At 40.5% G+C, this 19,900-nt stretch overlaps 1 protein-coding gene across 8 annotated transcripts in view; it reads right to left on the minus strand.

Annotated features, from left to right (window-relative positions):
- Positions 1–11,365: 11,365 nt before the first annotated feature.
- Positions 11,366–19,900, minus strand: part of ZNF566 (zinc finger protein 566) — a 42,198-nt gene continuing 33,663 nt past the window's right edge. For 7 of the 8 annotated variants that reach the window (XM_063719111.1, XM_024236273.3, XM_063719112.1 and 4 more), the window contains one exon: positions 11,992–13,736. In XM_063719111.1, coding sequence (XP_063575181.1) covers positions 12,712–13,736 — 1,025 coding nt within the window. In that variant the 3' untranslated portion in view covers positions 11,992–12,711. 8 annotated transcript variants of the gene reach the window in all.

A 19,900-nucleotide genomic window follows, 5' to 3' on the forward strand; every position in this document is an offset into this window, starting at 1 on the left:
AGAGTAGCCTAAGTACTTTCTATTGTCGTGGGAATGAATAAAGGTGTGAACTGCGAAAGCTGTGAGATTCAAAACAGGGTCACTTGTGTCAAACCCTGGCAAATTAAGCCAGGGGAAGGCCATAAAGAGAGAGCTCTCACACACAATCTGACTGATAACAGGCAAATATTTCACAAGAAATTTTTCCAGACTGCAGCTTACTTCATGAGTCACACAAGCCCAGCTACCTGCTTATACAAAAACACTTGCCTATTTCAAAATTGGCTCACAAACCCAATCCAAAACAGCAAGGACCTAAACATTACTCTGAGATTACAAATCCTACCTGGCAACTAATGACGCACACCAATCAGAACTCTCCAGCTCTTGTAAAACACTGCCAGCACCAATACATTTTATTTATTTGTTTGTTTGTTTATTTATTTAGAGACAGAGTCTGGCTCTGTCACCCAGGCTGCAGTGCAGTGGGAGACTTCTGCCTCCCAGGCTCAAGCAATCCTCCCACCTCAGCCTCCCAAGTAGCTGAGACTACAGGCATGCACCACCATGCCCAGCTATTTTTTGTTTTTTGGGTTTTTATTATTATTATTTTTTTTTTTTGAGACGGAGTCTTGCTCTGTCACCCAGGCTGGAGTGCAACTCACCACAACCTCCGCCTTCTGGGTTCAAGCGATTCTTCTGCCTCAACCTCTCAAGTAGCTGGGACTACAGGCACTCGCCACCATGCCTAGCTAGCGTTTGTATTTTTAGTAGAGAGGGGCTTTCACCATATTGACCAGGCTGGTCTTAAACTCCTGACCTTGTGATCCACCTGCCTCAGCCTCCTAAAGTGCTGGGATTACAGGCGTGAGTCACCGAGCCCAGCCTAATTTTTGTATTTTTAGAAGAGACAGGATTCCACCAAGTTGCCCAGGCTGGTCTCAAACTCCTGGGCTCAAAGCATCCACCTGCCTCAACCTTCCAAAGTGCTGGGAGATTATAGGCATGAGGTACTGTGCTCAGCCAAGTAAATCTTATTTAAAAACAACTCACATAACCTCCTCTTTACCCAATAAACTCTAACCTTTTCATTTGTTCTCTAGACATACCAGACACCACGCGTCTATGTATGTCCTGAATTGCAATTCTACTTCTTGTATATTATTCCCAAATAAAACCTTTTACTTAGCGATTCGTCTCTATGTCTTTTTATGTTGACAGAACTTTTTAATTTTAATTTTTAATTTTTATGGGTACCTAGTAGGTGTACATATTTATGGGGTGCATGAGATATTCTGATACAGGTATGCAACGCATAATAATCACCAGGGTAAATGGAGTATCTGTCACATCAAGCATTTGCTGTTTATGTTATAAACATCCCAATTATACTCTTTTATTTTTAAATGCACAATAAATTCTTGTCGACCGTAATCACTGTGTTGTGCTTTTGACTTAACTGTTTTAGACTTTGATGGATTTTGTTATGCATGGTATTTTCTAAGGTAATTCTTAAAGCATAGAAATAATACATGGAATTTCCAGGCTAGTAACCATAAACGACATAATTATTAAAGCTCCTGAAGAAAACAAGGAGAAAAAAATATATATGTATATATAATTGACAAGATAAACAGAAACGAACAAAGATAGATTTAAAACCAAATATATTAGTAATCACATCGAATAAAAGTGAATATAATACTTTACTTAAAAGACAAAGGTTGGGCTGGGCACGGTGGCTCATGCCTGTAATGCCAGCACTTTGGGAGGCCAAGGCGGGCGGATCACAAGGTCAGGAGTTCAAGACCAGCCTGGCCAACATGGCAAAACCCCATCTCTACTAAAAATACAAAAATTAGCTGGGCATGGTGGCGCGTGCCTGTAATCCCAGCTACATGGGAGGCTGAGGCAGGAGAATCACTTGAACCCAGGAGGCGGATGTTGCAGTGAGCCAAGACCGCGCCACTGCACTCCAGCCAGGCGACAGAGCGAGACTCCGTCTCAAAAAAAAAGACAAAGGTTGTCAGACTGGAATTTTAAAAGTTCAAGAATAGTCCGGGCGCGGTGGCTTACGCCTGTAATCCCGGCACTTTGGGAGGCCGAGGCAGGCGGATCACGAGGTCAGGAGATCGAGACCATCCTGGCTAACACGGTGAAACCCCGTCTCTACTAAAAATACAAAAAAATTAGACAGGCATGGTTGCGGGCGCCTGTAATCCCAGCTACTCAGGAGGCTGAGGCAGGAGAATGGCGTGAACTGCACCCGGGAGGCAGAGCTTGCAGTGAGCCGAGATCGCGCCACTGCACTCCAGCCTGGGCCACAGAGCAAGACTCTGTCTCAAAAATAAATAAATAAATAAATAAATTCAAGTATATTGTATTTTCAAAAGCCATCTTTACCTTAAGAATGCAGAAACATTGAAATTAAAGATGGAGGCCAGGCACAGTGGCTCATGCCTGTAATCCCAGCACTTTGGGAGGCCGAGGCAGGCGGATCACTTGAGGTCAGGAGTTTGAGACCAGCCTGGCCAACATGGTGAAACCCCGTCTCTACTAAAAAAAAAAAAATACAAAAATTAGCTGGGCATGGTGGTATGCGCCTGTAACCTCAGCTACTCAGGAGGCTGAGGCATGAGAATTGCCTGAACATGGGAGGCGGAGGCTGCAGTGAGCCGAGATCGCACCACTGCGCTCTAGCCTGGGTGACAAAGTGAGACACTGTCTCAAAAAAAGAAAGAAAAACAAAAAAGAAATTAAAGATGGAAAAACTAACAATAAGCAAGTTCATGTAACTATACTACTTAAAATAACAGAAACTTTTTTTTTTTTTTTTTTTTTTTTTAGACGGAGTTTAACTCTTGTCGCCCAGTCTGGAGTGCAATGGCGCGATCTCGGCTCACCACAACCTCTGCCTCCCGGGTTCAAGCGATTCTCCTGCCTTAGGCTCCCAAGTAGCTGGGATTACAGGCATGCACCACCACGACCGGGTAATTTTGTATTTTTAGTAGAGACGGGGTTTCTCCATGTTGGTCAGGCTGATCTGCCTGCCTTGGCCTCCTAAAGTGCTGGGATTATAGGTGTGAGCCACCGCGCCTGCCGCAATAACAGAAACTTTAAGACAAAATGCATTGTGAGACATATCTTGCTTCAACATCCTATAATGATCTTGTCTGAGGTAGTTACCTTGCAAGGGTGTTACTGTTTTCCTTGCTACCCTTGTAATATCCAGACCATAAAATGTAATAAAAACCTCAGCATTCTCTGAATGACCAATTATAAAATCAAACCTACATGTCAAAAAAATTGCCAGATTTTGAAACTTTATCTAAAAATAATGTAAAGAATAGGTGAAGGAGCACATTCACCAGAGACACAACAGTGATTCCAATAAAATGGAAAGTGAGAATATAATCCAGGTATTTGATGCTCCTTGTGACCATGGGCAACAGACGAAAGGTTGGGGTGGGAGAGGTAAGGGGGAGTAGGTTGGTGTTTGCTGGGCTGATTGATCCTGGCTCTCAAGGGGGAAATAGGTTTGAACCCTCTGAATGTAACATGGATAGAATGCAAAGATTCCCCTGGGTCAACTCCTACCTCTATCTTTTACAATAGTAAAAGTTAATAGAAAACTATAATAACTAACAATAATTTGGATCCTATGAAAGAAGATTCGAGGCACTTTAAAAACTTCCAATCACAGTTGGGTGTGGTGGCTGGCTCATGCCTGTAGTCCCAGCTTTTCGGAGGCTGAGGCAAGAGGATCACAAGCCCAGGAGTTCAAGACGAGCCTGGGCAACATAGTGACACACTGGTGCTACAAAAAATTAACTGGACATTGCAGCACATGCCTGTAGTCCCAGTCACTCAGCAGGGACTGAGGTAGGAAGATGGCTTGAGCCCAGGACATCAAGACTGCAGTGACCCATGATCGTGCCCCTGCACTTCAGCCTGGGTAACAGAGCTAAAACCCTGTCTGAAAAACGAAAGAAAGAGAGAGAGAGAGAAGAAAGAAAGAGAGAGAGAGAGAGAGAAAGAAAGAAAGAAAGGGGTAGGGGAGGGACAGAGGGAGGGAAGAAAAGAAAGGCAGGCCAGGCCAGGTGGCTCATGCCTGTAATCCCAGTGCTTTGGAAGGCTGAGGCAGGCAGATCAAGAGGTCAGCAGTTTGAGACCAGCCTGGCCTACATGGTGAAACCCCATCTCTACTAAAAATACAATTAGCCAGTCGTGGTGGCGGGTGCCTGTAATCCCAGCTACTCGGGAGGCTGAGGCAGGAGAATTGCTTGAACCCAGGAGGCAGAGGTTGCAGCGAGCCGAGATCAAGCCATCGCATTCCAGCCTGGGCAACAGAGCAAGACTCCGTCTCAAAACAACAACAACAACAACAACAACAACAACAACAAACCCTCCCAATTTGCTAAGTAAAAGGGAATGTCACAACTATGATTTATAGAAAAAAGACTGGGGCATCTATCTGATTAACATATAGTTATATATTATTACTGATTACTTCTTTTTTACTCCCCTTTTTCCTTTATGTAGCTTTTCACATGCTTATATGTATGGGGTACATGAGATGTTTTGATAAAGGCATACAATGTGTAATAATCACATCAGGGGAAATGGGATATCCATCACCTCAAGTATTTATCACTTATTTACGTTACAAACATTTCAATCATACCCTGCTATTTTTAAATATACAATAAATTATTGTTGACTGTAGTTACCCTGGTGTGCTATCAAATACTATATCTTATTCATACTAACTATATTTTTGTCCCCACTAACTATCCCTACTATCCCCTTCCCCTGCCCACTATCCTTCCCAGCCTCTGGTGACCATCATTCTACCTTCTATCTCCATGAGTTCAATTTTTAATTTTTAGCTCCCACAAATGAGTGAGAACATGTGAAGTTTGTCGTTCTGTGCCTGGCTTATTTCACTTAACATAATGCCCTCTAGTTCCGTGCACGTTGTTGCAAATGGCAGTATCTCATTCTTTTTATGGCTGAATAGTACTCCATTGTGTATGTATACCACATTGTCTTTATCCATTCATTGATTGATGGACATTTAGGTTGCTTCCAAATCTTGGCTATTATCAACAGTGCTGCAATAAACATGAGAGTGCAGCTCTCTTCAATATACGAATTTCCTTTCTTTTGGGTATATATCTAGTGGCAGGATTGCTGGATCATATGGTAGCTCTATTTTTTTTTTTTTTTTTTTTTGAGACGGAGTCTTGCTCAGTCATCCAGGCTGGAGTGCAGTGGTGCGATCTCCCCTCACTCAAGCTCTGCCTCCCGGGTTCACACCATTCTCCTGCCTCAGCCTCCCGAGTAGCTGGGTCTATAGGCACCTGCCACCACGCCCGGCTAATTTTTTTTTGTATTTTTAGTAGAGACAAGGTTTCACCATGTTAGCCAGGATGGTCTCGATCTCCTGACCTCATGATCCACCCGCCTCGGCCTCCCAAAGTGGTAGCTCTGCTTTTATTTTCTTGAGGAACCTCCATACTTTTCTCCATAGTAGCTGTACTACTTTACATTCCCACCAACAGCATATGAGGGTTCTCTTTTCTCCACATCCTCACCAGCACTTGTTATTGTATGTCCTTTGGATAAAAGCCATTTTATTTTTATTTTATTATTATTATTATTTTTGAGACAGAGTTTCACTCTTGTTGCCCAGGCTGGAGTGCAATGGTGCAATCTCGGCTCACTGCAACCTCCACCTCCTGGGTTTAAGCAATTCTCCTGCCCCAGCCTCCTGAGTAGCTGGGATTACAGGCGCCCGCCACCACACCCGGCTAATTTTGTATTTTTAGTAGAGATTGGGGTTTCTCCATGTTGGTCAGGCTGGTCTCGAACTCCTGACCTCAGGTGATCCACCTGCCTCAGCCTCCCAAAGTGCTGGGATTACAGGAATGAGCCACTGGGCCCGGCTTCCTAAAATCCATTTTAACTGGGGTGAGATGATATCTCATTGTAGTTTTGATTTGCATTTCTCTGAGGATCAATGATGTTGAGCACCTTTTCACATATCTGTTGGCCATTTGTATGTCTTCTTTTGAGAAATGTCTATTCAGATCTTTTGCCCATTTAAAAAATCAGATTAGATTTTTTTCCTGTTGTTTGAGCTCCTTCTATATTATTAATCCCTTGTCAGATGGATAGTTTGCAAATTTTTTTCCGATGCTGTGGGTTGTCCCTTCACTTTGTTGATTGTTTCCTTTGCTGTGCTCCAGAAGCTTTTTGACTTGATGTGATCCCATTTATCCATTTCTGCTTTCATTGCCTGGGATGTTGGGGTATTTATTACTCAAGAAATCTTTGTCCAGACCAATATCCTGGTCTTTAATCTCTTTTTTTTCTTCCCAGGCTGGAATGCAATGGCGCGATCTTGGCTCACTGCCAACTTCCGCCTCCCAGGTTCAAGTGATTCTCCTGCCTCAGCCCCCAAGTAGCTGGGATTACAGGCTCGCACCACCATGCCTGGCTAATTTTTTTTATTTTTTCTTTTTTGAGATGGAGTCTTGCTCTGTCGCCAGGCTGGAGTGCAGTGGTGTGATCTCGGCTTACTGCAACCTCTGCCTCCCGGGTTCAAGTGATTCTCCTGCCTTAGCCTCCAAAGTAGCTGGGACTACAGGCACGTGCCACCATGCCCAGCTAATTTTTGTATTTTTAGTAGAGATGGGGTTTCACCATGTTGGCCAGGATGGTCTCGATCTCTTGAACTCGTGATCCACCCACCTCGACCTCCCAAAGTGCTGGGATTACAGGCGTGAGCCACGGTGCCCAGCCATTTTGTTTTGTTTTTTTGAGACAGAGTCTTGCTCTGTTGCCCAGGCTGGAGTGCAGTGGCATGATTTTGGCTCACTGCAGCCTCTGTCTTCCAGGTTCAAGCGATCCTCCTGCCTCAGGTTCCAGAGTTTCTGGGATTACAGGCACATGCCACCACACCCAGCTAATTTTTGTATTTTTAGTAGAGATGGGGTTTCACCATGTTGGCCAGGATGGTCTCGATCTCTTGACCTCGTGATCCACCCGCCTCGACCTCCCAAAGTGCTGGGATTACAGGCGTGAGCCACCGTGCCTGGCCGTTTTGTTTTGTTTTTTTGAGACAGAGTCTTGCTCTGTTGCCCAGGCTGGAGTGCAGTGGCATGATCTTGGCTCACTGCAGCCTCTGTCTTCCAAGTTCAAGCGATCCTCCTGCCTCAGCTTCCGGAGTTTCTGGGATTACAGGTACATGCCACCACACCCAGCTAATTTTTGTATTTTAGTAGAGACGGGGTTTCTCCATGTTGGCCAGGCTGGTCTCAAACTCTGGACCTCAGCTGATCCGCCTGCCTCTGCCTCCCAAAGTGCTGGGATTATAGGCTTGAGCCACCATGCCTGGCCTCATTTTGATTTGATTTTTGTATATGGTGAGACGTAGGGGTTTAGTTTCAGTCTGCATGTGGATATTGTTCTCCCAGCACCATCTACTGGAGAGACTATCATTTCCCCAATGTATGTTCTTGGCACCTCTGTTGAAAATGAGTTCATTGTAGATGTACGGATGTATTTCCAGGTTCTCTATTCTGTTCCATCGGTTGATGTGTCTGTTTTTATGCCAGTACCATGCCGCTTTGGTTACTATAGCTCAGTAGTATAATTTGAAGTCAGGTAATGTGATTTCTCCAGTTTTGTTCTTTTTGCTTAGGATGGCTTTGGATATTCTGGGTCTTTTGTGGCTATTTTAGGGCTATTTTTTCTATTTCTGTGAATAATGTCATTGGCATTTTTATAGGGATTGCATTGAAACTGTGGTTTATTTCTGTAGTTTACACTTAGAGTAAGATGACAGAATGTCTACACAGAATCCTCACAGATATAAAGTACAGATATTGCCCATCACATTTTCAGTTGAATGAAAATGGGATGGAAATAGGAATAGAAAATCTATTTTCTATAAAGTAGGAATAGAAAATCATGGCCTGTACTAGAGACCAGGGAGAAATTAAGGGTCCAATGAAGGGAGGTAATATACACACAGTTTTAACACATTTCACCAAGGCAATAAGTCATTTCTCTTATAACACACAAACAAGAGTAGGGCTAAAAATAGGAAGAAAACAAAATCTCAAAAACTGGCTCTTCGGTAAAAAATGAGTAAAATGTGGTTAAAAAAAAAAGTGCTGCCCAATACCCACTCTCACCAGGTCTGTGCTCTGCATATGCAATAAGAAAATAAGATGGCCCAGGCGCAGTGGCTCATGCCTGTAATCCCAGCACTTTGGGAGGCCAAGGTGGGCGGATCACAAGTTCAAGAGATCGAGACCACCCTGGCCAACATGGTGAAACCCTGTCTCTACTAAAAATACAAAAATTAGCTGGGCGTGGTGGCATGCACCTGTAGTCCCAGCTACTCAGGAGGCTGAGGCAGGAAAATCACTTGAACCCAGGAGGCGGAGGTTGCAGTGAGCCAAGATCGTGCCACGACACTCCAGCCTGGTGACAGAGGGAGACTCCATCTCAAATAAAATAAAATAGATATAAAAAATATTGTGAGATAGGTATGTCACCTTTATCTGCAGATTATATAACTATAGAGCCCAAAAGAATCTATCACCTTATAAGCAGAACCCTAATAAATTTTCAGATATTACTAGCATATTTTAAGTATTGTGAGACATCACAGTAGATGGTGTTATTATTAGATATTAGAGGGTCAGGAGGATGAAGAGTTATAAAAGAAACCTCAAGATGTGTTAATGAATTCCACTCAGTGTCAATTGTTTATTCATGTAGGATACTCTGCATTTAAACTGAATGAAATTCAAAATATAATCCTAATGTGTTTTTCATTGGAAAATAAATGAGTCAAAAATTCTCATGAAGAAACATCTTTATTTCCAAATAATAAACTATATATTAATAATATATACATACATCTTTATTTCCAAGTAATAAAAGCTACTGAAAAGTGTCAAGGATTGCTAGAATATGGAGAACAGAAATAGATGTATGTTAGCATTTAATATTCAACTGATAGTATTTTAATTCAGTAGGAGAAAGGTGAATAATAGTTACTTCTGGCATAATTGGTTTTATTCCTGGATAGAAACAAGCCTGACATCCTGCATTATATCGTATAATCAATTCCTGATGTATTAAAATATTAAATCTCTGTGTATACACACTCACAGAATCACATATATGAAAAACTGCACTCCGCTCCTTTATTCTCTTGCCCTCTGAAATCTTCTAGAAGCAAAACTTTCCTAGGAAACATAGAAAACAATGGAAATGACGCCGGGTGCGGTGACTCACGCCTATAATGCCAGCACTTTGGGAGGCTGAGGAGGGTAGATTGCCTGAGGTCGGGAGTTCGAGACCAGCCTGACCAACATGGAAAAATGTCGTCTCTACTAAAAATACAAAATTATCCAGGCATGGTGGCGCATACCTGTAACCCCAGCTACTTGGGAGGCTGAGGCAGGAGAATCGCTTGAACCCGGGAGGTGGAGATTGCAGTAAGCCAAGATTGTGCCACTGCACTCCAGCCTGGGCAACAAGAGTGAAACTCTGTCTCAAAACAAAACAAAACAAAAACACTGGAAATGACTTGGGAAGCTTATTTTATAGAAATAAAACAGACAAGAATACAAAGTGTTTATTGCAGCATTACTTTTAGATGGCAAAAAAGCGCAAACAATCCACAATATCACAATTGGGAAAGTGGTTGAAAAGGCATTGGTAAATAATACTGTGGAACATACTGTAACCATCGGAAAGCCTGTTAGATCATCATCTATTGAAGGAAAATCCAAAATGTACAGTTGAATGTAAAAAAGCAAATTTCAGGGAAATGTATAGCTATCCATTTTTCTGTAAAAACATAATAAAATAAATAATTGTGTGTGAATGTTTTAGCATGAAGAAATATATGGGCAATATACACAACCTTTAAATATTATTTAGAAGAAAAGTGACAGAGGGGAGGAAATGAATGGAGAAGGGCAAAGATAATCATTTTTTCTTTCTTTCTTTCTTTTTTTTTTTTTTTGAGACTCTGTCACCCAGGCTGGAGTGCAGTCAGGATCTCAGCTCACTGCAACCTCTGCCTCCCGGGTTCAAGCGACTCTCCTGCCTCAGCCTCCTGAGCAGCTGGGAGTACAGGCACATGCCACCACGCCCAGCTAATTTTTGTATTTTTAGTAGAGATGGGGTTTCACCATATTGGCCAGGCTGCCACCTGCCTTGGCCTCCCAAAGCACTGGGATTACAGGCGTAAGCCACTGTGTCCAGCCCCTTTTCTTTTTGTTTAATGGTATTGTTTCATTAATTTGGGTGCAAATGCACTATCTCTGTAATTTTAGATGAAGAACTTTATAAAAGACATAAGCACACAAGAAAAGAAAGTAAACAAAATTTCATTTGGCAGTTCTCATTTTGATAATGCAAAACATTACAACAGTCTATTTTTAGTAATTCTCTCATTTGCAGGTATTTTTGCTCACTCTACTTTTCTCAAATTTATTACGAAATATTTTACTTCCTTATGCCAGTAAAGTAAAGTAACACAATGTTCAGAGAGACCCGTCTACACAGGATCTACGAAAAAAGGAAGTGGGGCATAAAATAACAGTTCTACAGACATAAACTTCATCCTTCCACACATGCGATCTGTCCAGTGTGGGGAGCTGCTTGATGAGCATGTTTTGAGCACAGGGAAGGCCCATTTCAAAACACTAACTTAACCCCAAACAAAGCTACACTGTGGACTTTTTTTTTTTTTTTTTTTTGAGACAGTCTCATTCTGTTGCCCAGGCTGAAGTGCCATGGTGTGATCTTGGCTCACTGCAACCTCCGCCTCCTGTGTTCAAGTGCTTCTCCTGCCTCAGCCTCCCCAGTAGCTGGGATTACAGACATGTGCCACCATGCCTGGCTAAGTTTTGTATTTTTTAGTAAAAATGGGGTTTCAACATGTTGGCCAGGCTGGTCTCAAACTCCTGGCCTCAAATGATCCTTCCTCCTCAGCCTCCCAAAGTGCTGGGATTACAGGCGTCAGCCAAGATGTGTACTTCTATATAACTGAAATAGTTCCTTGAACATTTGATAAAGTTTTCCTTAGAAAGAAACTGTATTTGGTGCTTTATTAGTAATAGTTAACTGATCACATGCTAATTTTTCCCTGTTCTCTCTGTTTATGAGAGTCTTCGAAGAGTCCTAATTTTCTTGGAGTCAATATTGATGTATATTCTCCTTAAAAATCATTTTGTTTAAATTTTCAAACATATCAGAAAAAAGCATTACATTCAACAGAACCTTTTAAATCTGTAACTATGTTTCTATCTCTGTCCATTTTTTAAACATGATGCTGTTTCTCTTTTCATACTTTTTTTCCTCATTAGTGCACCAATATTTTGTTTATGTTCTTTTCTTTTTTACTGGGTATATAATGCAACAAAAAGAGTATTAGTCGGAATAAAGTCCTTCACACACATTATTCACAGTACTCTCCCCACCAACACCTAGGATTATTTCATGTTCAATAGGAAGTACATGATGATGGGAAATTTTCTTAACCTGTTACCTTCAAAGGGTCTTTCTTCAGTCAAATACCCTGTCTAATGGTGACTCAGTTCTGCAGAAGTTAAAAAGCCTTTCTACAAATAATAATACTGATGACGATGAATATAATAACGATGACTAACATTCAGTGAGTATGTATTTATCACGTCAGGCACAATTCTAAGCACTTTATGGGTCTTAATTCATTTAATCCTCACAAAGCATTATGAGGTAGGTATTATAATTATCCCCCATTTTATAATTTTTACTGAGACACGCATGTATATATAAACAGAAAAATGATCAGCAATAAATAATGAACTGATAAAGACTATCCTTTGTGATACGGTCAAAGGGTACATTTGCCTTTTTGTAATGTTTGCATCTTTTATAAGGAAAATATATTCACACATTACTTCTGCAATTAAAAGATATGATACAAAGATGTGCTTAGGGAGAATGTCCATCAGGGACTTGTATTTTGGCATGTATTATGGCAAAATATCTAGAGGAAACTACAATATCCACCAATAGGATTTCATAAGTGATATTACAATAACACAACAAAACACCATGAAGATAATGAAGGATCTCTATTGAGTAAAATGTTGTTCATGAATATTTTTACAATAACAAAGCCTTAATGTTATAAAGAGCAAAAAGAATAAGCCATCTTCAAAAATAAAGAGGTCACTTCTCCCAGGTACTAAAGGTATTTTTAAAATAGTATACAAATCAGGATGTAAACAGATGAAATTTATAGCTGTATAAATTTAATATGGATTAAAATACTAAGAATGTAACAATTAGAGAAATTAGGGGAAAAAATGAAAATCACAGGACTACATTTCTACAAAAATTCTTTGATGTTAAGAAGGTTAGAAAGGTGTTAAAAATGCTGTCATTTTCAGTATGACAGACTGAATTATCTATCATATTGCTAGACTGAATTATCTGATGTCAAGAGAAGTAAGCATTTAGTTAAGGGCTTCCAAAGTATATTCTATTCATAGAGTATTTCTCCAACATTATTTTTCCCAGGTTGAATAAGCTGTAGTCCACAAATAAAATGTTTCTACATTATTCTATCTAGAGGAATTATTAACAAGATAAATTCTGTTTTGAGCCATAATTAAAAGCCTCCCTACACATTTCTTATATTCTGTTTCATCACCAGTACAAATTTTGATGCTGAATAAGTTGTGGGTCATAATTAAAGTTCTTTCCACATTCCCTATATTCATAGGGTTTCTCACTAGTATGAATTCTATGATGACTAATAAGCTGTGAACTCTGAGAATAAGCCTTCCCACATATCTTACATTCATAGGGTTTCTCACCAGTATGAATTCTCTGATGTCTAGTAAGGTCTGAGCCAGAACGAAAAGCCTTTTCACATTCCTTACATTCATAAGGTTTCTCACCTGTATGGATTCTTTGATGTTTAATAAGTTGTGAGCTCTGACTAAAGGCATTGCCACATTCCTTACATTCATAGGGTTTTTCCCCAGTATGAATTCTCTGATGTTGAGTAAAGTTTGAGCCACTACTAAAGGCCTTCCCGCATTCTTTGCATTCATACGGCTTCTCACCTGTGTGAATTCTCTGATGTCGAGTGAAGTTTGAACCACTACTAAAGGCCTTCCCACATTCCTTACATTCATAGGGTTTCTCACCAGTGTGAATTCTGTGATGTCGAGTAAGGTCTGAGCCACAAATAAAGGTTTTTCCACATTCCTTACATTCAAAGGGTTTCTTGCCAGTATGAATTTTCTGATGATGAGCGAGTCTTGAGGGATGTCTAAAGGACTTTCCACATTCCTTACATTCATAGGGCTTCTCAATGGTATGAATTATCTCATGTGTAGCAAATTGTGAGCCATGTCTAAAGGTTTTCCTATACTCTTTAGATGCACAGAATTTCTTTTTACTATTAATGATTTGCTGTAATGTAAAGGATGGATGGTGACTCAAAGTGGGCAGATCTTCATGAGTGAATACCAATTGATTGAAATGTCCCCCTTGAGAGCCGAGTTGTTTCTTAAACTGCATATTACATTCCCAATCATCTCTGAAACTGGAGCACTGAAAATCATGTCTTGTGAGTTTTTCCATTATTTCCCACTGGGTTGATTCTATTTCATAAATTTCCTTCTTCAAAAATAATTTCTTGGTCTCACATCTTGATTCCAGGACTGAAAGAAAATATGAAAGTAATCACTCACGTTTTTCTTATTTGGGAGAAACAAAACTTCAATCAATATGGGAGAACTTAACTGAATTTTTTTACAAATGGATGAGGAAAAAAGAGAGTTACAAGACAGGTTACATAATAAGATGAGGGTAGTGATTAGGAAAACAAAGTAAGTCACTGGTTCCCAAACATTGCTACAGATCAGAATTACTTTGGGAAGCTTGCTAAATATACACATGCCTTAGTCCTATCTCCCTTGTTAAAGGATGACTCTAATCATAAACACACAAAATATCTCATTGCATATATACACACAGACATATAATAGCATCCCACAGTATGAATTATAAAATAAAGGAAATGGCCAGGCATGGTGGCTCCCACCTGTAATCCCAGCACCTTGGGAGGGTGAGGCAGGCAGATCACTTGGTCAGGAGTTTGAGATCAGCCTGGCTAACATGGTGAAACCTGTCTCTACTAAAAATATAAAAATCTAGCGGGGCATAGTGGTATGTGCCTGTAATCCCAGCTACTGGGGAGGCCGAGGCACAAGAATTGCCCAGGAGGCAGAGGTTGCAGTGAGCCGAGATTGCCACTGCACTCCAGCCTGGGCGACAGGGTGAGTCTCTGTCTCAATAAATAAATAAATAAATAAAGGAATGATCACACTGTTAACAGGGCTATCGTCAGGATGAAATGAATATGCCTAACGGAAAATTCCCAGAGATCAGTAAACTATGGCCTATGGCCCTGCACCCATTCTTATAAATGAAGTTTTATTAGCCATACTTGTTATGTGTTGTCTATGGATGCTTTTGCACTAAAAGGGCAGAAGTGAGTAGTTATGATAGAGAATGTGTGAACTGCAAACCTAAAATACTTATTATTTGCCTTTCAAGAAAAAGTTTGCCAGCCCCTGGTTAGATATGCATTGTCTAATACAGTAGCCACTAGCTACATGTGGCTTTTAAAATTTCAAATAATTTAAGTAAATGTGCATTTTATTTTGAAATAAACAGCTGAATTTGAAAATTCAGTTTCTCAGTCACACTATTCACATTTCCAATGTTCAACAGCCAAACGTGGCTGGTAGCTTTTGTACTGGAAGTCTGTACTAAATATCACAAATGTAAAACATTTCCATTACCACTGAATGTTCTCTTGGATAGCCCTGGTCTGGATTCTGTAACTGGAGGGCCAGAGCACTTTAAAAAATGATAAGGAACTAGAGGGTGGCAATCCGGAAAAAAGCCTAGCTTAAGAAAAGTCAAATGTGGAATGAACATAGTATGAGTGGTAGATAGGACTCATTTGTGGACAGATATGGTATATGTTTGAGGTTTGATGAAAATAGTGTTTGTCTTGTAATTCTGAGATGCTGACCTTTGTTAAAGAGAAGAGGGGACTTAACAAGTACATGAGCACTATAGTAGTAATGACTGACTGGCAGAAAAGACATTTGTAGGTTCAAGAGACGGGGAGAGTAAAATGGAAGGCAGTGTATGGTACTGACAGATCAGAGATACTAGATTCAGTTACATGCGTTTTATACTCAAACTTGAATAATTATAAGCTTTGTTTTCTTGGGCAAATTAGTTCAACTTTCCAAGCCTGCAGTTCTCTGTCTAATACAATGGAATGATAGCCCTTACAACTGTTGTGAGGATTGGGATTAAAGTTTGTAAATACTATGGAAGAATTTCTGCCAGGCACAGTGGCTCACACCCGTAATCCCAGCACTTTGGGGGGCCAAGGCGGGCGGATCACGAGGTCAGGAGTTTGAGACCAGCCTGACCAACATGGTGAAACCCTATCTCTACTAAAAGTACAAAAATTAGCCGGGTGTGGTAGCGCACGTGCCTGTAATCCCAGCTACTCATGAGGCTGAGGCAGGATAATTGCTTGAACCCAGGAGGCGGAGATTGCAGTGAGCCAAGATCACACCACTGTACTCCAGCCTAGGGAACACAGCGAGACTCCGTCTCAAAAAAACAAACAAACAACAAAAAAAAGAATTTCCATACAAAAGTGGGGACATTAGGTCCGACCCCTTGACTCGTTAAAAAACAAAAAAAAAAAGGAGAATAGCTAGAAGACTTGAAAGTCACTGACTCTTAGACAAGGAAATGGAGGGGTAAGGAAGGTACAGCTTTGTAAACTATTATAATATACATGTAATACAAATAAATTTTTAAAATAGTTTGGTCTGGTTACAGAGGGACAGGATCTCAGCTAGTATTCTTATCAGTTACCCACAGAGAAAGAAAGGACTATGGAATGAGATATGATGAAACGAAAAAATGCGTATAGCAAGGTGGTTGAGAAAACTGAAGGCTTTAGGGTTGTAAAAGAGGTCTGAATTCCGGACTTTTTAACTAGCTGAGAGGCCATAGACAAATTATGAAACCTCAATGAATATTGTTTTTATCATCTGTAAAACTGTCAAGTGTATGACACTAGTAGGCAGTCAATATTTTAGTGGAATAGTGTTCTGAATTAAGTAGGGAAGATAGTTTGAAATCATACTAGATCATATGGTAAAAACGTACATCATGCAATCTTTCTCTGATAGCTATAAGGCACTTAATCTGATCACTGAATCCTAAACAAACAAAAGACGTGAGAGGAAATCAACACTAGATTTAACTTATAAGAAACATCAAAAAGAGTTCTTCAAGTAGAAAGAAAAGGACACTAACAATATAAAAATATAAAACACTGTAAAGGTATGAATATAGTTATATTCAGAATACTCTGATAATGTAATAATAGTGCATAAATCACTTTTAACTCTAGTATAAAAGTTAAAAGACAAGGCTGGGCACGGTGGCTCACACCTGTAATCCTAGAACTTTGGGAGGCCAAGGCGGGCAGATCATGAGGTCAGGAGTTCGAGACCAGCCTGACCAATATGGTGAAACCCCGTCTCTACTAAAAATATAAAAATTAGCTGGGAATGGTAGCGTGTGCCTGTAATCCCAGCTACTCAGGAGGGTGAGGCAGGAGAACTGCTTGAACCCGGGAGGTGGAGGTTGCAGTGAGCTGAAATCTTGCCACTGCACTCCAGCCTGGGCAACAGAGCAAGACTCTGTCTCAAAACAAACAAACAAACAAACAAACAAACAAACAAAAAACAAAACAAAAAACAAAAAAAGTTAAAAGACAAAGGTATTAAAAATAAATAAACCGGCCAGGTGCTGGTGGCTCACACGTGTAATCTCAGCACTTTGGGAGGCCGAGGTGTGCAGACCACGAGGTCAAGAGATCAAGACCATCCTGGCCAACATTGTGAAACTCCGTCTCTACTAAAAATACAAAAGTTAGCTGGCTGTGGTGGTGTGCGCCTGTACTACCAGCTACTCGGGAGGCTGAGGCAGGAGAATCACTTAAACCCAGGAGGCAGAGGTTGCAGTGAGCCGAGATCACGCCACTGCACTCCAGCCTGGGTGACAGTGTGAGACTCCATCTCAAATAAATAAATAAATTAATTAAATTAAATTAAATTAAAATAAAAATAAATAAACCTACAATCATTTGCTAATAGATACACAATATATAAAAGATGTACATTGTAATATCAATAATGTAATGTGGGTGGAGAAGTTAAAGTGTAGACTTCTTGTATGTGGTCAAAGTTAAGCTATTATTATTATTATTACTATTATTATTATTTTTTTTGAGAAACAGGGTCTTGCTCTGTAGCCCAGGCCAGAGTCCTCACTGTAGCCTCAACCTCCTGGGCTCAAGGGATCCTCCTACCTCAACCTCCTGAGTAGCTGAAACTAGACATGTGCCACCACACCTGGTTAATTTTTTTTTGAGACAGAGTCTTGCTCTGTCTCCCAGGCTGGAGTGCAGGGGCGCAATCTCGGTTCACTGCAACCTCTGCCTCCCAGGTTCAAGTGATTCTCCTGCCTCAGCCTCCCAAGTAGCTGGGATTACAGGCGCCTGCCACCACGCCTGGCTAATTTTTTGTATTTTTAATAGAGACAAAGTTTCATCATGTTGGCCAGACTGGTTTCCAACTCCTGACCTCAAGTGATCCTTAAACATTTTGGTAGAGACAGGGTCTCACTATGTTGCTCAGGCTGGTCTCAAACTCCTGGGCTCAAGCGATCCTCCCACCTCAGCCTCCCAAAGTGCTGGGAATACAGGTGTGAGCCACCATACCCAGCCTAAAGTTAAGTTATTATTAACTTACAATAGACTGTTATAACTATGAGATGTTTTAAATATGTAAGCCTTATGGAAACCACAGAGAAAAACTCTCTAGTAGATACACTGAAGACAAAGAGAAAGACATCAAATCATACCACCATAAAAAAATCAAATCAGAAAGAAAGAGTGAGATAGGAACAAAGACACTATAAAACAGTCAGGATTAGCTTGGCAGAGTGGTGCATGACTATAGCCCCAGTTACTTGAGAGGCTGAGGTAGGAAGATTGCTTGAGCCCAGGAGTTCAAAGCTGCAGTGAGTTATGATCATATGATCATATGCAGTGAGTTATAAGGGAGACCTCATCTCTAAAACAACAACAACAACACAAACAAAGAATCATAAGAGACTACTATGAATAATTATATGCCAACAAATTGGATAAACTAGGAAAAAAAATGGATAAATTCCTAGAAACAAAACTACCAAGCCTGAATCATGAAGAAAGAGAAAATCTGAACAGACCAGTTATGAGTAGGATAGTTCCATCAGTAATCAAAAACCTCCTAATAAAGAAAAGACAAAGACCTGATGGCTTCACTAGTAAATTCTATCAAACACTTAAAGAAGAATTAACTCCAATTCTCCTCAAACTCTTCCAAAATGTTGAAGACGGAACACTTCCAAACTCATTTTATGAGGATAGTATTACCCTGACACCAAAACCAGACAAAAAATCTACAAGAAAATTACAGGCCAATATCCCTGATGAACATAGATACAAAAATCCTCAACAAAATACTAGCAAATGGAATTCAACAGCACATTAAAAGGATCATACACCATGATCAAGTGAGATTTATTCCTAGGATGCAGGGATGTTTCAACATAAGCAAAGCAATCAATGTGATACACCACATTAACAGAGTGAAGGATAAAAACCATATGATCATTTCAGTAGATATAGAAAAGTCATCTTACAAAATTCAACATACGTTCATAATCAAAACTCTCTCAACAAATTAGGTGTACAAGGAATTTACTTCAAAATAATAAAGGCCATATATGACAAACCTACAGCTAACATTATCCTCAACATTGGAAAGATAAAGTTTTTTCCCCTAAGATCAGAAACAAGACAACGATGTCCACTCTTGACACTCTGCTCAACATAGTACCAAAAGTCCTTTCTATTCCTTTTAGGCAATAAAAAGGAATAAAAGACATCCAAATTCAAAAAAACCCTAGGGGATCTACCATAAAACTGTTAGAAGTAATAAATGTTATTTATTTACAACTCAGTGTGCTCCCACCTCTAATTCCCGCACTTTGGGAGGCCAAGGTGGGCAGATTACTTGAGGTGAGGAGTTTGAGACCAGCCAGGCCAACATGGCAACACCTCATCTCTACTAAAAATACAAAAATTAGCCGGGTGATGGTGGGCACCTGTAATCCCAGCTACTCAGGAGGCTGAGGCACGAGAATCGCTTGAACCCAGGAGACGGAGGTTGCAGCGAGCCAAGATCACGCCACTGCACTCCAGCCTGGGTGACAGAGCGAGACTCTGTCTCAAAAAAAAAAGAAGTAATAAGGCCTCACGCGGTGGCTCATGCCTGTAATCCCAGCACTTTGGGAGGCCAAGGCGGGCGGATCATGATGTCAGGAGATCGAGACCATCCTGGCTAACACGGTGAAACCCCTCTCTACTAAAAATACAAAAAATTAGCCAGGCGTGGTGGCAGACGCCTATAGTCCCAACTACTAGGGAGGCTGAGGCAGGAGAATGGCGTGAACCCAGGAGGCCGAGCTTGCAGTGAGCCGAGATTGCACCACTGCACTCCAGCCTGGGCAACACAGCAAGACTCCCATCTCAAAAAAAAAAAAAAAAAAAAAGTAATAAATGTATGGGTATTTAGTAAGATACAAAAATCGGTTGTTTCTATAGACTAGCAACAAATTATCAGAAAAAGAAATTAAGAAGACAATCCCATGTATAATAACATCAAAA

The sequence above is a fragment of the Pongo abelii genome, chromosome 20 (assembly GCF_028885655.2).
Source record: "Pongo abelii isolate AG06213 chromosome 20, NHGRI_mPonAbe1-v2.0_pri, whole genome shotgun sequence".
Classification (NCBI taxonomy): Eukaryota; Metazoa; Chordata; class Mammalia; order Primates; family Hominidae; genus Pongo; species Pongo abelii.